Source organism: Colletotrichum abscissum (genome assembly GCF_030869225.1).
Source record: "Colletotrichum abscissum strain IMI 504890 chromosome Unknown Scaffold_14.1, whole genome shotgun sequence".
Taxonomy (NCBI): domain Eukaryota; kingdom Fungi; phylum Ascomycota; class Sordariomycetes; order Glomerellales; family Glomerellaceae; genus Colletotrichum; species Colletotrichum abscissum.
In genome coordinates, this window is record NW_026850032.1 from 941,867 (window position 1) to 954,796 (window position 12,930).

At 54.5% G+C, this 12,930-nt stretch overlaps 4 protein-coding genes across 4 annotated transcripts; 3 read left to right on the plus strand and 1 right to left on the minus strand.

The window, feature by feature from the left end:
- Nucleotides 1-748: 748 nt before the first annotated feature.
- CABS01_06879 (RWD domain-containing protein) lies at nt 749-2,799 on the plus strand (the record flags this gene model as incomplete). The annotated part of the gene is made up of 2 exons (XM_060540244.1): nt 749-1,319; nt 1,376-2,799. 2 exons carry the CDS (start codon nt 749-751, stop codon nt 2,797-2,799), a joined length of 1,995 nt encoding a protein of 664 aa, XP_060403928.1.
- A 5,176-nt stretch (nt 2,800-7,975) lies between these two features.
- CABS01_06880 (uncharacterized protein) lies at nt 7,976-8,209 on the plus strand (the record flags this gene model as incomplete). The annotated part of the gene is made up of 1 exon (XM_060540245.1): nt 7,976-8,209. The coding sequence occupies one exon, from the start codon at nt 7,976-7,978 to the stop codon at nt 8,207-8,209; it is 234 nt and encodes a 77-aa protein (XP_060403929.1).
- Nucleotides 8,210-10,713: 2,504 nt separating this feature from the next.
- Nucleotides 10,714-10,887, minus strand: CABS01_06881 (uncharacterized protein; the record flags this gene model as incomplete). The annotated part of the gene is made up of 1 exon (XM_060540246.1): nt 10,714-10,887. The coding sequence occupies one exon, from the start codon at nt 10,885-10,887 to the stop codon at nt 10,714-10,716; it is 174 nt and encodes a 57-aa protein (XP_060403930.1).
- Nucleotides 10,888-10,898: 11 nt separating this feature from the next.
- On the plus strand, nt 10,899-11,243 carry CABS01_06882 (uncharacterized protein; the record flags this gene model as incomplete). The annotated part of the gene is made up of 1 exon (XM_060540247.1): nt 10,899-11,243. The coding sequence occupies one exon, from the start codon at nt 10,899-10,901 to the stop codon at nt 11,241-11,243; it is 345 nt and encodes a 114-aa protein (XP_060403931.1).
- Nucleotides 11,244-12,930: the final 1,687 nt, after the last annotated feature.

A 12,930-nucleotide genomic window follows, 5' to 3' on the forward strand; every position in this document is an offset into this window, starting at 1 on the left:
GGGCTACGGCCAAGCTTCTATTTCTTCTTTTCCATTGGGTACTTGCATAAATACGTCAGGTTGCATAGGTTCGAGCTCGGCCCAATCGGGAGCTTGTATTTCCCCGTCAGCCAGCACAGCATGCGGTTGTGCGAGCATGCCTAATTATTCTATGGCGCCTTTGTGGCTTGTAGGTATCCGTAGGCCTGGACCCTTCGTGCCTTCCACATTTGCTTGAAGGTTCCCGTCGCGGCGTCGCCCTTTGTCACTCCTATCGGCCGAGGGACAGACTGATAACGAATGACCCCACCGTCATTCTTTTCTGCTGCCTCTTTTTGCCCCGCGATTGTAACGGCCAAAGAGTCATCATTTCATTGTCTGTCCGAACGCCAGTCAGCCAACTTTTTTTTTTTTAATCTAGGCGCTCTTACACCCGCGATCTCTCGCTTCTTCTCCCCCGCGCTAGATTACTTACCTTGGCCCGAGAAGAGAAAGAAGAATGGTCCCGTCATAGCCAGTCGCACTTCTCGCGGGTTCCGCGACCGTCTCCAGTTTATTTCCAATCATCACCATCACGCACTCGCCAACACCACCAAATCTTTGCGACTTTCGCCACCAGTCGTCTCTCCGCGTTCAAATACCCATCTCCCATGTTCGTCGCTACTTCATATAAGCGCAAAACCCCACTCGCTTCTTGACGACTGCCTGGCAGCTTTGATTTTAATTTTCCTCAAAGCATGCAATACGCGCCTTCCAACCAGTAGTAGCCATGGACGACGATAGCGACGACCCGCGCCAGGATGAGCTCAGTTCTCTGCAGGCAATCTTCCCCGAAATCGAGCTCGACGACCACCGGCCCTTTTGCTTCACTATCGAGCTGCCCGTTCATCCCGCGAAACCCGTAACGGTCACCTTCCCGGCCGCATCCAATGCCGACGATACAGTCGCCGCCCAGGTACCCGGCGTCGAACCCCGAGTCGACTCCCATGAGCTCTCGCACCTTCCCGCCGTCGTGATTCGCATGGGCTTGCCCAAGGGCTACCCCTCCGACAAGCCCCCGAGTGTCAGCATCAGTACATCGCCGCCGTGGCTGTCCGAAGATGTGACCAAAAAGCTGGAAAATGACGGACCGAGATTATGGGAGGAGATGGGTCGCGACATGATTGTCTTTTCCTACATTGACCAGATCCAGCAAGCGGCTGACGATGTGTTTGGCATGGTTGACGGAGCTGGCGCGTTGGAGATCGACCCGTTGCACAAGATTGCCATTCTGGACTACGACATTGAGGCTACTCGGGCGGCATTCGAGAAGGAGACCTTTGATTGCGGTGTTTGTCTGGGTATGGTTCCCCTCCGCGTCCCAGTATTCTTGGCTGCTAACGCTTACTATCGGCAGATCCCAAGAAGGGCTCAATGTGTCACAAGATGCTCGATTGCGGCCATATCTTCTGTACTCAGTGCTTGCAGGAGTTCTACAGTAATGCTATTACGGAAGGAGACTTAGCGACTGTCCGCTGCCTCGCCCCCAATTGTTCCAAAGAGCGCGCCGAAGCGGCGCGAGGATCGGGCAAGGGAAAGAAGAGGAAGGTCAAAACCTCGATCAGTCCTAGTGAACTGCTTCAGATGGGGCTACCCCATGACATGGTGACTCGCTACGTGACGCTCAAGTACAAGAACGAACTCGAATCCGACAAGAATACGATCTACTGCCCCCGATCTTGGTGCCAGGGTGCGGCCAGGTCCAAAAAGCACAGGAAGCCCGAGGGACTTGAGACGATCGACGAGAGTTCGGATGAAGAGACCGATGACGAGACCGACGCTGACGGAGAAGACGGCGCGGGCGAAAAGAAGAAAAAGGCGAAGAAGAACTTCCAGGCTGAAGATCTGATAGCCATCTGCGAAGACTGTGGGTTCGCTTTCTGCAGCCGCTGCTACCAGTCATGGCATGGCGAGTTCATCAGATGTACGCCCAAGCGTGACAAGGGCGAAATCTCTGAAGAGGAACAGGCCTCAATCGATTACATCAACCTGCATACGACGCCTTGCCCTACGTGTGGCGTCCCGGCGCAGAAGACTCACGGCTGCAATCATATGATCTGCTTTCGCTGCGCCTCCCACTTTTGCTATCTATGTTCGGCCTGGCTCGACCCGAGAAATCCGTATGCCCATTTCAATGAACAGCCCAATGGCAAGATCACTTCCTGCTACATGCGCTTGTGGGAGCTTGAAGGCGGCGACGGTGACAATGTCGACATTGGCTTCGCTGGTGGTCATCAGATCGAGCGGCTTTTGGAGATCCCGCCTCCCGCACCTCCAGCTCCGGTTATTGACCTTGTTCCCGAGATCGAAGAGCCGGACGACAGCGATTCGGATACAGAGGTGAACGATGCGGATCGGCCAGCACGTCCTGCGGCGGGTGGTGTTGCTCGAGAGGGGCCGCTTGTTTTACGTATCGAGGCCAATCCAGCTCCCAGAGGAGGTCGAGGAGGAGCAGGAATCGGAGTAGCACTTCATGGTCCCATCCCGCCAGCCGCTCCACAGGCACCTCCCAATCCTGCGAGAAGAGGATTTCCAGCAGCTCGAGGTGGCCGTGGCGGCCGTGGAGGTCGGGGCGGTCGTGGTAATCACAGAGGCGGACCTGGGCAGAACCAGCAGCCGGAGGCTCGACGGGGGGCGCCTCCCCGTCGGCATGAAGACTTTGACCCCGATATGGTCGAGGGTTTGGGTGACGGCGAGCTCGATGCAGCGCAGCAGGCTTGGATCAGAAACTTTGTTCAAATGGCGTTGGCAGACCAGGAAGGGGATAGCGACGACGACTGAACGAATGAAGATTCACTGTGAATTGGATGGGTTATCTAAGGTACAATCGGGCGGGGTGTTCACCTTTGGTAGAAAGGGGCCGTGATACCGCCTCACGGCATAGTAACTTGGAGACGACGACAGGATGATGGGACGATGAAGGTCTGAGAAGACGATGATGTTAATGAACCACAAACACTTGACTGGAGCTTTAGGAACCGTGATTTGTGGTGCTGTGATGTGATAAAGAGGCAGTTGCCCAGCAGCATGTCGGCCAAAGAACGAATGGCTCCCTCCCTGCTTCCCCTTTCTTTCTATGATGATCGGTTTTGATCCAGATTATGAACATCTAAGGCACCCACCGGCTCGTTAATACAGAACTGATGTTGATCCTTCCGTCCGTATCAGTCTCTTTCAATTCTAATCCTCTCTCTTCCTAGCTGCCTTTGCTTCTGCCGTGAAGATCATGGCGGACTTACCCAAGTACGAGGTTGTTGCTCTTGCAGTGCTGGCATCATCAGCAGCATGGGCTACTTCCCAAGGCAAAGTTCCATCTACAAAGGCCCCCCTTTCTCAAAGTCCCTTCAAGGAGATATGCGGTGGCTAGGGGGGCTACAGTATTCACATGACGCTGGGTAGATGTAGGGGCAGGATGACAGCCGATACCCTACTCCCTTCGCCCTCCTTCCGATGTTGTCCTCTAGGTAACCCTTCTGATCCAAGCTACGCTTTGTAGGCCATATTGAAGGCCCGAAAAGAAGACTTGGTATGCTTTGGGTTACAGAGCAGGAACCCACAAGCATCTCAAAAACGCGAACTTACTCTCCCCTGGTTCCTCTCTCCCGTCCCCTTTCTCGGATATTCCGTCCTCAATCTCCCAAGCTTTCCTCCTTCCAGATCGATTATTTCCCGGCCCCCCTTTCCCCGTCTCTCTCCCCCCGACTGCCGAGCCCGATTGATTAAATGAATGACCTAGGGAGTACTCCGTACATCCGTACAGCCAAACAACGGAGACATGAATTACGAGGGGGGCAACGAGATCGGTGTAAGGATCAAGGAGATGGGATACTCAAGCCGGGGCCCCGGGGGAAGGGGGAACAAGCAAGTAGGAACTGTACAAAGGCAGCATTGCCAAATTCTCTCACCTTGGAGCTCACTTCGGTGTACGGATATGAACATGTAATATCTAGAACCTCTTAACACTTCAACCTCAGGGTCTGATGAACACCTCCCTTCCGCTGGACCTGAGAAGAGCAAACGGCAAATATGTGATGACACTGCGCCAAACGGTTGACCGTAGCCTTCCCATCTCGCTTGATTCACTTCGCCCCCCCGACACTTTTCGGAATCCGACGACGGCATCTGTTCTTGCCTCCAGGGGAGGAAGAAGGGGGGGGGGGGGGGGTCTCATCACAGCTACCAAGCCATCCATCCATTCATCCAACCCATGAGAACGGATACCTCGAACGATATCATAGAATCTAGGTAACATATCCCGAGAAGAATAACCGCGCGGAGTGGTACTTGAGAAATGAAGAGAAAAGGAGAAAACAAAGACGAAACCAACACTGGACAGCTGCCTTTTCGTATAGAGGAGACGAGAGAGAATGTACGGAGTACCAGTCTACCAGCATGGAAGCCAAAAAACATCACAGGAGACCAGGATTCAGGTCACAAACGATCAGGGCTTGATCTTCCTTCCTCGGGACTGTTCACACATCAAGAGAAGAGGCACGTTGCTCTCCTCAAACTGTCCGAACTCCTCTCTCTACGGATACTCCTCCTCTTCCTTCAACATCCCAAGCTCGACCACCACCGCCGGCCATCCTGAGACGTTCATCCTTTCAAATCACGCAGAATATAACGCACCCAGCAGCATACCTACATACCTAGCTAACCACAGATATCTCTCTTAAATCTCGCCTACCCACTCGCGCGGGAGGAGGGGGCCAAAGGGGGGGTTACGTTGTATTGTGGTATGTACCGACTTACCGTAGTGTTTCCATACTGATACTCCGCGTACACAAAGTCACTCGCTCTTCTCTCCTGCCAACAATCCCCCCTCGTCAAAGGCCCTGTCAACCAACCTCTCACTCCGCCAGCCGCTGCTCGGCTTCCTGCCTTATAATCAGGGGGGTAAATGGAATGCTGCCGCCTGCGCCTGCGGAGAGCTCTCAGGTAAGGCACAAGGTAGCTCGAGTTCTAGCAAGGGGGGTGGAAGAGAGGGGCAAGGCAAGGCCAGCCCCAAGTCAGTGTAGCAAAAGAAAAGGGGACATTGTGCGAACCTGACAATCAAGGGTCAGCAAGGACTCAAGAAGAGCGAAGCAGAGCAGAAAGGGGAAAGTAACACCCTCAGAGCTGCTAAGAAACGGGTGCTACTCTCCAGAAGAAGCTCTAATCTGTACTATACTACTCTACTCTGCTCTCTGCTCTTCGCTGCTACGCTTTCCGGGGTGCGTGCTTGGGGGTTCAATTAGTTCAACGGCTTTTCCAACCCCTCCTCCAGTCTACCTACCGTGCTACCCTCCTTCCTCTCCCCGAGAGAAGCAGCGGACCGCGTGATGGTTGACACGGTTGGACGCGGGTCACGGGCGAGAAACGGCGGGCAGCGGGATAGCTTGCGTCGTCGTCTGAGTCGTGATGGTAGCGGGCGGACACGATATAAGGGGGAGAGAGCCGCACGCCAGAGGTTCGTTCGCTTGAATCGTTATGAGGGCTAGCTTTGCGACTTGACCGTACAATTCGTGAAGTGTCCCGCCGGGAGTGTCGTCTGCCGGAGTAGGAAACAAGGACCAAAGGACCAAGAAACCTGAACTGCCACCACCCCTCCCCTTTCCCAGCAGCTCAACTCAGATCCCGTAGCTTTTGCTCATTTACGAGTAGCAGAGCAAGTTGGTACGGATAGATCCCGAAAAAACCCAGGCGGGTCCGGAAAGAGGAGAGGCGAGCTTTGAGAGAGAGGGGCTCCGGGGGGTTCACCGAAGGCGTGGCAACCCAGCAAGCAGATTAACACAAGAAGAAAAAAAAACATCCGAAGAGTACGACACAGTTCGCTACAGCATACTGTGGGCATCGTTGCAGATTTGCAGAGTAAAAGGGGGGAAGGGGGCGTGTGTTCAAGTGAGTTCGAGTGTGATGGAGGGGGGATGTGGATGTGAATGGGGCCATTCAAATCATTGCTCGAGTGGACATGGCCTTAAGATCCAAGGTCTTAAGATCAAGGTTAACTGCCACGGCCCTAGGCCCTTGATGCTCCCGTACGCCGTACGTCCCATGGCAGGGAAGTATGAGCGAGCGAGAAAGAGAGGGAGAGAGGGAGAGAGGGCCTCGAGGAGAGTAGGTAATACAACCAGAGACCGAGAGAAAGAGCAGGTAGAGGAGGGGTGCCACCTATCAAGCTCTGATCGCCGTCGCGTCTGCAACCCGTATACACACCCTCCTCTTCTGTCAAAATCAAGCTGTAGGTAGTGGCGTCAGTGAAAGAACAAGTAACTTCGTCGCCGCCGCCGCCGCTGCTGTCCGTGCCGTCGTGTTGGATATGTTGCCACCGGGACAACTGCTACATACGTAAGGTTAAACCCACGACCGTCGATTCAGAAAAGTGAAGCCATCTACGGTCATAAAACTTGCAAGGCCCGAGATCACCGGAGCATTCGGCCCTGTGAGAGTTGGTGATCACTCAGTCTCCGAGTGTTGGCCCTACGGCAGCATGGCCATAGCTGCCATCTCCCTCATCTTGCCATCTCATGATATTGCTCATGGATCATGGACCCGGGGAAGTCAGTACCGGATGGGGATCAAGCACGTTGATGACGCCGGCGAGGAAGTGGAGAAGGGGTCCAAGTGCCGTAGGTTCTATGCAGTCGTGGAAAGAACCCACGTTGCAATCTTGCTGTGATGGATTCTCGCCAGATTCACACTTTTCTGCTGAAGACAAGTGGAGTGAGGCCAAGAGTGGGCGAGGCAAATATTGACGGTGGTGGATGGAGTTAGGACAAGATACGCCCGCCCGCGTGTCGACTGACGAAGCCGGCGTCGCAGCGTGCTATGGTACGGACAAACACCAAACACGATGAGAATATGAATAGAAGCTCAGCCAAGCCATGCTGCGTGCTTGCTTGCCGACCAGCTCCCACAGGCAAAGGCCAAGGGAACAGGAGAGAAAAAAGGTTTCTTGTCCCTACGACCCTAGCTCCACTTTTGCTTCGGAAAGAATCTTGCGATTCAATACGACTCTATAGTCAGCGAAGGAGGGGGAGAGGGTTTCAAGAACACCTTGCTCTGACAGTCGCGCGAGTCGTCCTGGCAGGAAGCATCCAGGCCCGATCATCATAATCGTACGAAAGATGGTCTTGCGCCCCTTTCCTGTGATACGTTCGTCATCGCAACAGTTGATGCCCAGTGTCCACGACAGTCGTCGTCGTCGTCGACGTCGGCGACGCCCACGGACATTGTGATCGAGGCGGGGAGGAGCACGCCGTCTGGGTCTAGGGATTGATAGACACAAGGGGCCCTGAAAGTGGCGGCCCCGAGTGGATGACAGCAACGGCGTCGGACGCGACATCATTGACTACTTAGGCCCTCGGTGCCTTGATCAGGGGGAACCAAGGAGGCGAATCCAGCCACCCTGTCAGCACGCGGTCTACCACCTGCTGTTGCATTCTAGAGTGCTTTGCCGCAGCGCCGATGACATATGCGTAGGCTTGCGTTTGCCCATCGATGGGATCTGTGTGTCTGCGATCTCGAGGACTGGCCTGCCAAAGTATCATCAAAGTCGAACCACAAACGAGGCAAGAATGTGTATCTGCGGCCTCAAACCTTTCTACCGAGAAGAGTCTCGCAAGACCTAGCCAAAGGTTCCGCAGAGAGTACCTAATGAGAGTACCTTGGGTGCAAGAGGTCGCCATAGTACCTCAGCCAAATCAAAATCAGGCATAAGATAGTCCCCGGGTCAGTATATCCTCTCTCGTGCCAATTTTCAAGGCCGGCAGAGCGGCAGAAAAGGTGTACGCTGTCGTCGTGACGAGAGCCAGGATATCCACGACTGACGATCTACTAATCGGAACGCTGTTTTGTTCCCGGAGAGGAGCTCTCGAGTTATGAAAGCTGCGATTCCTCGTGGAGGTGAGAAAGGTTCGCGTGGACCCAGCTACAAATTATGAGAGGGCTTAATGGCGTTGCTATTGCAGCATCGCCAATGGAGCCAAACATTTCCTCATGGGTGCAAGCCTTTGCCGGACACGTCCAGAGGCGTCACACAGTCCCCGGCCCTGAGTCGGTTGCGAGGACTGGTGCGCTGCAGGAGCATATGCATGGGGATGAAGGACCAGCAGATGTCGTTTGCGATAGGCCTGAGACCCTCCACTCCAAGCGTGCTTTGGAATGCAACGCTACTAACGACCGTTCACTCCCACTGTCCCACAACATGTAGCGTAAGGCGGACATCAAGACAGGCGTCAGACCGTAAGGCGACGTAGGAACCGCTCGAGTGGGGATGGGCTGGCACTAGGAAACGCCACGATCAGAAGTAGCCGCACTTTGTTTCTGATGTCGATGTCTTCACCCACAAGCTGTGCTGGGCGACGACAACCCAAGATGCCCAATTGGTCGTGGAGATTGGTCGGGAAAATGCAAGGCTTTGCAGTCGGGCCTTCCAGGCTAAATCGCCGTCGTCGAGCGGGAGGAGGGGATCGCGGTGCCGGCCAAGCCCCCCCCGTTCCTTGCTCCGAATTATCGACAAGGGTTAGAAGGGGTATCTGAGTGCAGAAACAAGCAACGACCAGGGTTTGAGAAACAAAAGCTCCCTCGTGAAAAAACAATCTCATCTCGGGATTGTGCAAAAGAAGATAACGCGGGCGGGATAAAGGGGGGGCGGTCGATGGGTCGAGATGTTCGCGCTGCGGGGTACATATCTTGACAAGGACCTAAGAAACAATTTGTTTGTTTGTTTTCACAAGCATGTTGCATTTGCCGATGGGGTTCGGAGGATATCGACTTCTTTCTGCACAGCCGCTCGTCGTCCATACAATTTTGATATTAGTATTTTTCAATATTCCTCATCGGCCAATATCCGTCCCCTTCACCATCATCCGTTCATGCATGCAGAGACGGCAGCTCGGAGTGTATGTGTGGCCATTCAGAGCCACTTTCTTCGGCCCAAGTCGCGGATCCTTCTTTCTTCTGCAATGGCACGGAGATTGGGTAGTGCCCGGGGGGCCAGCCCAACATTCTCTGCAGTAATGGCAAAGCCTCATGAAACAAAACGGCCATTTCTTACTGGAAGAGTCCGATTGATGATAGGGCTGCACCGCCACATATCAACAGCGATGCAAATTGTTTCCGTTCCAAGTTGGGAAACGTGGGTATTGCGACCATCTTCGGTCGAGATCTCCATGTTGTGCCATTCGCCTCGCCGCTGTTATGTAGGTAATCTCGGGTGATACAGCAGCATTGATGGGAACCATTTCCCGCCGCCCACTATTATTACTCCCGGGCTTGTAAATGGTCACTGCGGCAGCATGGCGGACTTGCTTGATAAAAGCATCGCCAAGTCGGGTGCTTCGCGACACGCGGCGATGAATGTAGTTTGGACTGTTCAGAGCTTCAGTCGCTCCATGAGCCTCCAAAAGGCCTCGATCAGCATCGCCAACCGTAAATGAGGTCATGTTTGGGCGATCCGGTCTGGACTCAGTGGCAGGGTTCAACCCTTCCCCGGCAGACCTGGTGGAATCAAAACATGTTCAGGACAGCCAAGCGCGCCAGTCTACAGCCCCTGCGAGTGATGAAAGGTGTTCATCGGTGACGGCTCGTCCAGCTAAACGTCGACGCCTGCAGAAAAATGCTAGACCTGGACCTTATGTAGGTTGTTCGGGCTAGGTGCTTCTCTAGGCCCTAGAAGCCTTTCTGATCGCCATCATCATTTGTCAATCATCGTCGACACCCCAGCAGTAGTTCGGAACGTGAGGCCGATTTGGAAGGCTAATCGGCGCGGCAACTGCAAAAGCGCAACGCGCAATCGGTCGTTAACGACGGTATCTGTACTCCGTACGAACACTGCGCTCAGGCCCCGCCTCAAGCTCGCAAAGCATCGGCGTCGAGTCTGGGAGGCTAGCAGGATCATGCGCCGCCATAAGATCGCTTCCAACTGCTAGTTCTACTGCTCGCTTGTATCGCCTCGGTTCAGTCGCGTTTGAGTAGCTTGACAGCCGACGCTTTCCTGGCTGGCACCTTGCGAACCGTGTCGGCGCTTTTTGCACCATCGTTCCAGGATTTGGGGCCTGACGCGAACAGTGTGTCCTGGGCGGCAACACGCAGCAAGGACCACCATGCTGTGCTCTTCACAGGATGTCCCAATCGCGCTTGTCGAGTTCATCTCATGATATGTGTGCCGCCTCAGACTGTTCGGGTATTGCATGCAAATCTTTCGGCAAGCCTTTCCTTGGAAAAGGACGCAACCCAAGGGGTGGACGATTGACGATGAACTAAACTTTGGCAACGAGCCCACACGTGCGGCGGCTTGCGCCCGTCAGTGCGTCTGCAATGACCAAGCTGCCGCCTGCGAGTCAACGGCGCTGTCAACTCGAGGTAAGGGCCCATTAGCATTTGCCGGGGAGATCAGCGCCAGGGCCGTCACGGCCGTGCTGACTCAACACTGACAACCTGCGTCCATCGGACCATCTCTTGAAGATTGGGCAGTTAGGGCCCAGGGTGCACCGGGCATCGCCAGGGGGACTCAGTTCATCCAGAATCCGTCGACCAATCGAGCGAGGTGATGAACGGAGGGCGGCAGCCTCTTCGCGGGTCTCGCGAGGGTGTAAATTTCGGGAGATGGAAAAAAAGACGATGCGGTTCTCAATCGAGCAGCAGATTTCTTACGAGGACGGGGATCATCGTCCCAAAGGAGGCTGCTGTGCCGGAAACGTGCCTCGAAAGAGCTTAGACGCGAGTGGAGGCCAGATTAATTCGTCCATGGCCGGAGAAATGTGGATGACAATTGCATGGGGCGGCCCTCTTCGGTAAAGACGGTTTGCAACTGTGACAAGGTCCAGAGGAGATGCTTGGCAGAGAATCAGGGAGTCTTGCGCCATTCTCGTGTCCCCCCGTCCCCATCCCTCCCCCGAATGAGAGTGACCCCAGGCTTGTTTCTTGCTTGTCTTGTCGTCCTCGACGGATACACTACGTATCCGTGTGTGGGAACTCGGGGGGGATGGCGTGTATGTCGTCTAGCAGTGCCACAAAGAGCCGACTGCCGCGCGAGAGCGAGCAATGGCCCTTGGACGCTCTCATTTTGTCCCCGCCGCTGTGGCACTCTCAAGTTGCTCTCTGTCGATCCATCTTCATCCCATGGCTGGTTGGTACTTCACACTCAGTACCTGTCTCCAGCCTCCATGCTGTTGGAGCGGCCCAATTCGGAGATTTCAAGACCTGGGACTCTTGACGCGCTGGTTGCAACACGAAATCCATAAAGCGAGCAGAGCCGACTGTCTGGAGCCGATTTTTTGCGCCTCGTGGCTGCCGCAAATGTTTCAATCCCTGGTACGGACGGTCTAAGCACCTGCATCACCAGCTAGTCATGAACCAGAGTCTGCTCAGGTTCGTGCCTGGCGCAATGCCAAGTGCAAAGGCAAGAAATAATGAAAACGCTTCTCATTCAATGGGCAAATAGTGCATCGGCTCATCGATGGTGTTGTGCAGATGTGTGCTCGGAATAGGGGCCATTTCCATTGGGAGGGGTATATCGGATTGCAGATATAGGTCTTAGCCCGTCGGTTAATGGCCATGGGTGGAAAAGGGGATAATTTCGGTCGTGAATCCACAAACGAGACTTGGAACTTCTTGTTTCTCAAAAACTCCGAGCCATCAATCAGTACGAAGTGCTCCGTATGAGTGACAAAAGCATGCATTAGATGAGAAAGTGCCATACCACGATGGCGAGCCCCTTGCTGCAGGGAACGTACGGAGGTCGGCCATGGCCGAGTCGTGATTGTGGCTGTCAATGGTCTTGCTGTTTATCTGATGTAGATTCGTGTTTCCCAAGTCTACACAGCCCGGTCGAGCCCTGTCAAGTGTTTCGACGTCGAAACACAGACCACCGCCAGACCAAATCAGTCACTCGTCGAGAGTGTCGAAACAGTCCGCCATCGAGTGCCGTGCTCTTTTATCCAGATATACCTCTCCACCGTGAGCAAGATGACGAGAAATCTGGGCGACGGTCGGCAGAAGGTGGTCGTGTCCCTTAGAGAACCAATGAGATGTGCATCGAGCAGCAAAGAGGGCCAAGGCGTGACAGGGCCCGTGAGGGCCGTTAGGGGCTCTATGGTGGACCGACCAGGACGAGGGCTAGTCGGACAAGCAGGCGGCAAGCCATCTGCACACGGTACCCGCTTCAACGAGAGGCGTGACGGGTCCATGCCCGCACGATCTCGCTGGAAATTCGCCGTGAGCCCCCTTGAACACCCCCGGACCGTTACATCCAGCAAGGGATGCTTCCGCCGCGAACGTTGGTCTGTGACGAGGTCTGCGACTTGGACGGGGACGCTCTCTAGGTGAGGCGCGTCAAGAATAGCGCAGGAATCGTACCAGCTCTAGGCAAGGCCCGTGGATCGCGGATCGAGTTGTGAAAACCCGCAAAGTGTGAGAAAGAGATTGAATATTGGCAGGGAAATGTTTCTTGAACGAGAACCGGGAGAACTCGGCCTTGATAGCTAGCAGTACGAACTGTCGTGGTTTCTCAAATTGTGCCAGGCCCAGGGTAACTTCCGTGCCGTGGCTTTGGTGGCGTGCTTCTAAACGCTCCCGAAGTGGCGGTACAGCAGCAGATGCGATCGACCTTGTAGCCGCGCCGCCGGGGACTGCCAGTGAAGGCGGCTCTCAGGAGAGGATACTCGTACGACAATCATCTTGCGGGATCCCGATGGAGCGTTCCGTAGAGGTACTTGGAGTTGTGAGGTAGACGTCGTAATTGCAAGGGGGCCATATGACAGCTCCGGATAACGTGTGTTGAAGCGGTCGGTTAGAGGCGCATACACTTGTCTCTTGACTTTGATGCGAAAGCATGCCGCTTCCAGGTGCGGAACAGAGTAGGCGATAGCCCGTGTTAGGAGCGAATACATTCATATGCAAGCTTTCAAGGCTGAAAAGTTTTTGTAGATA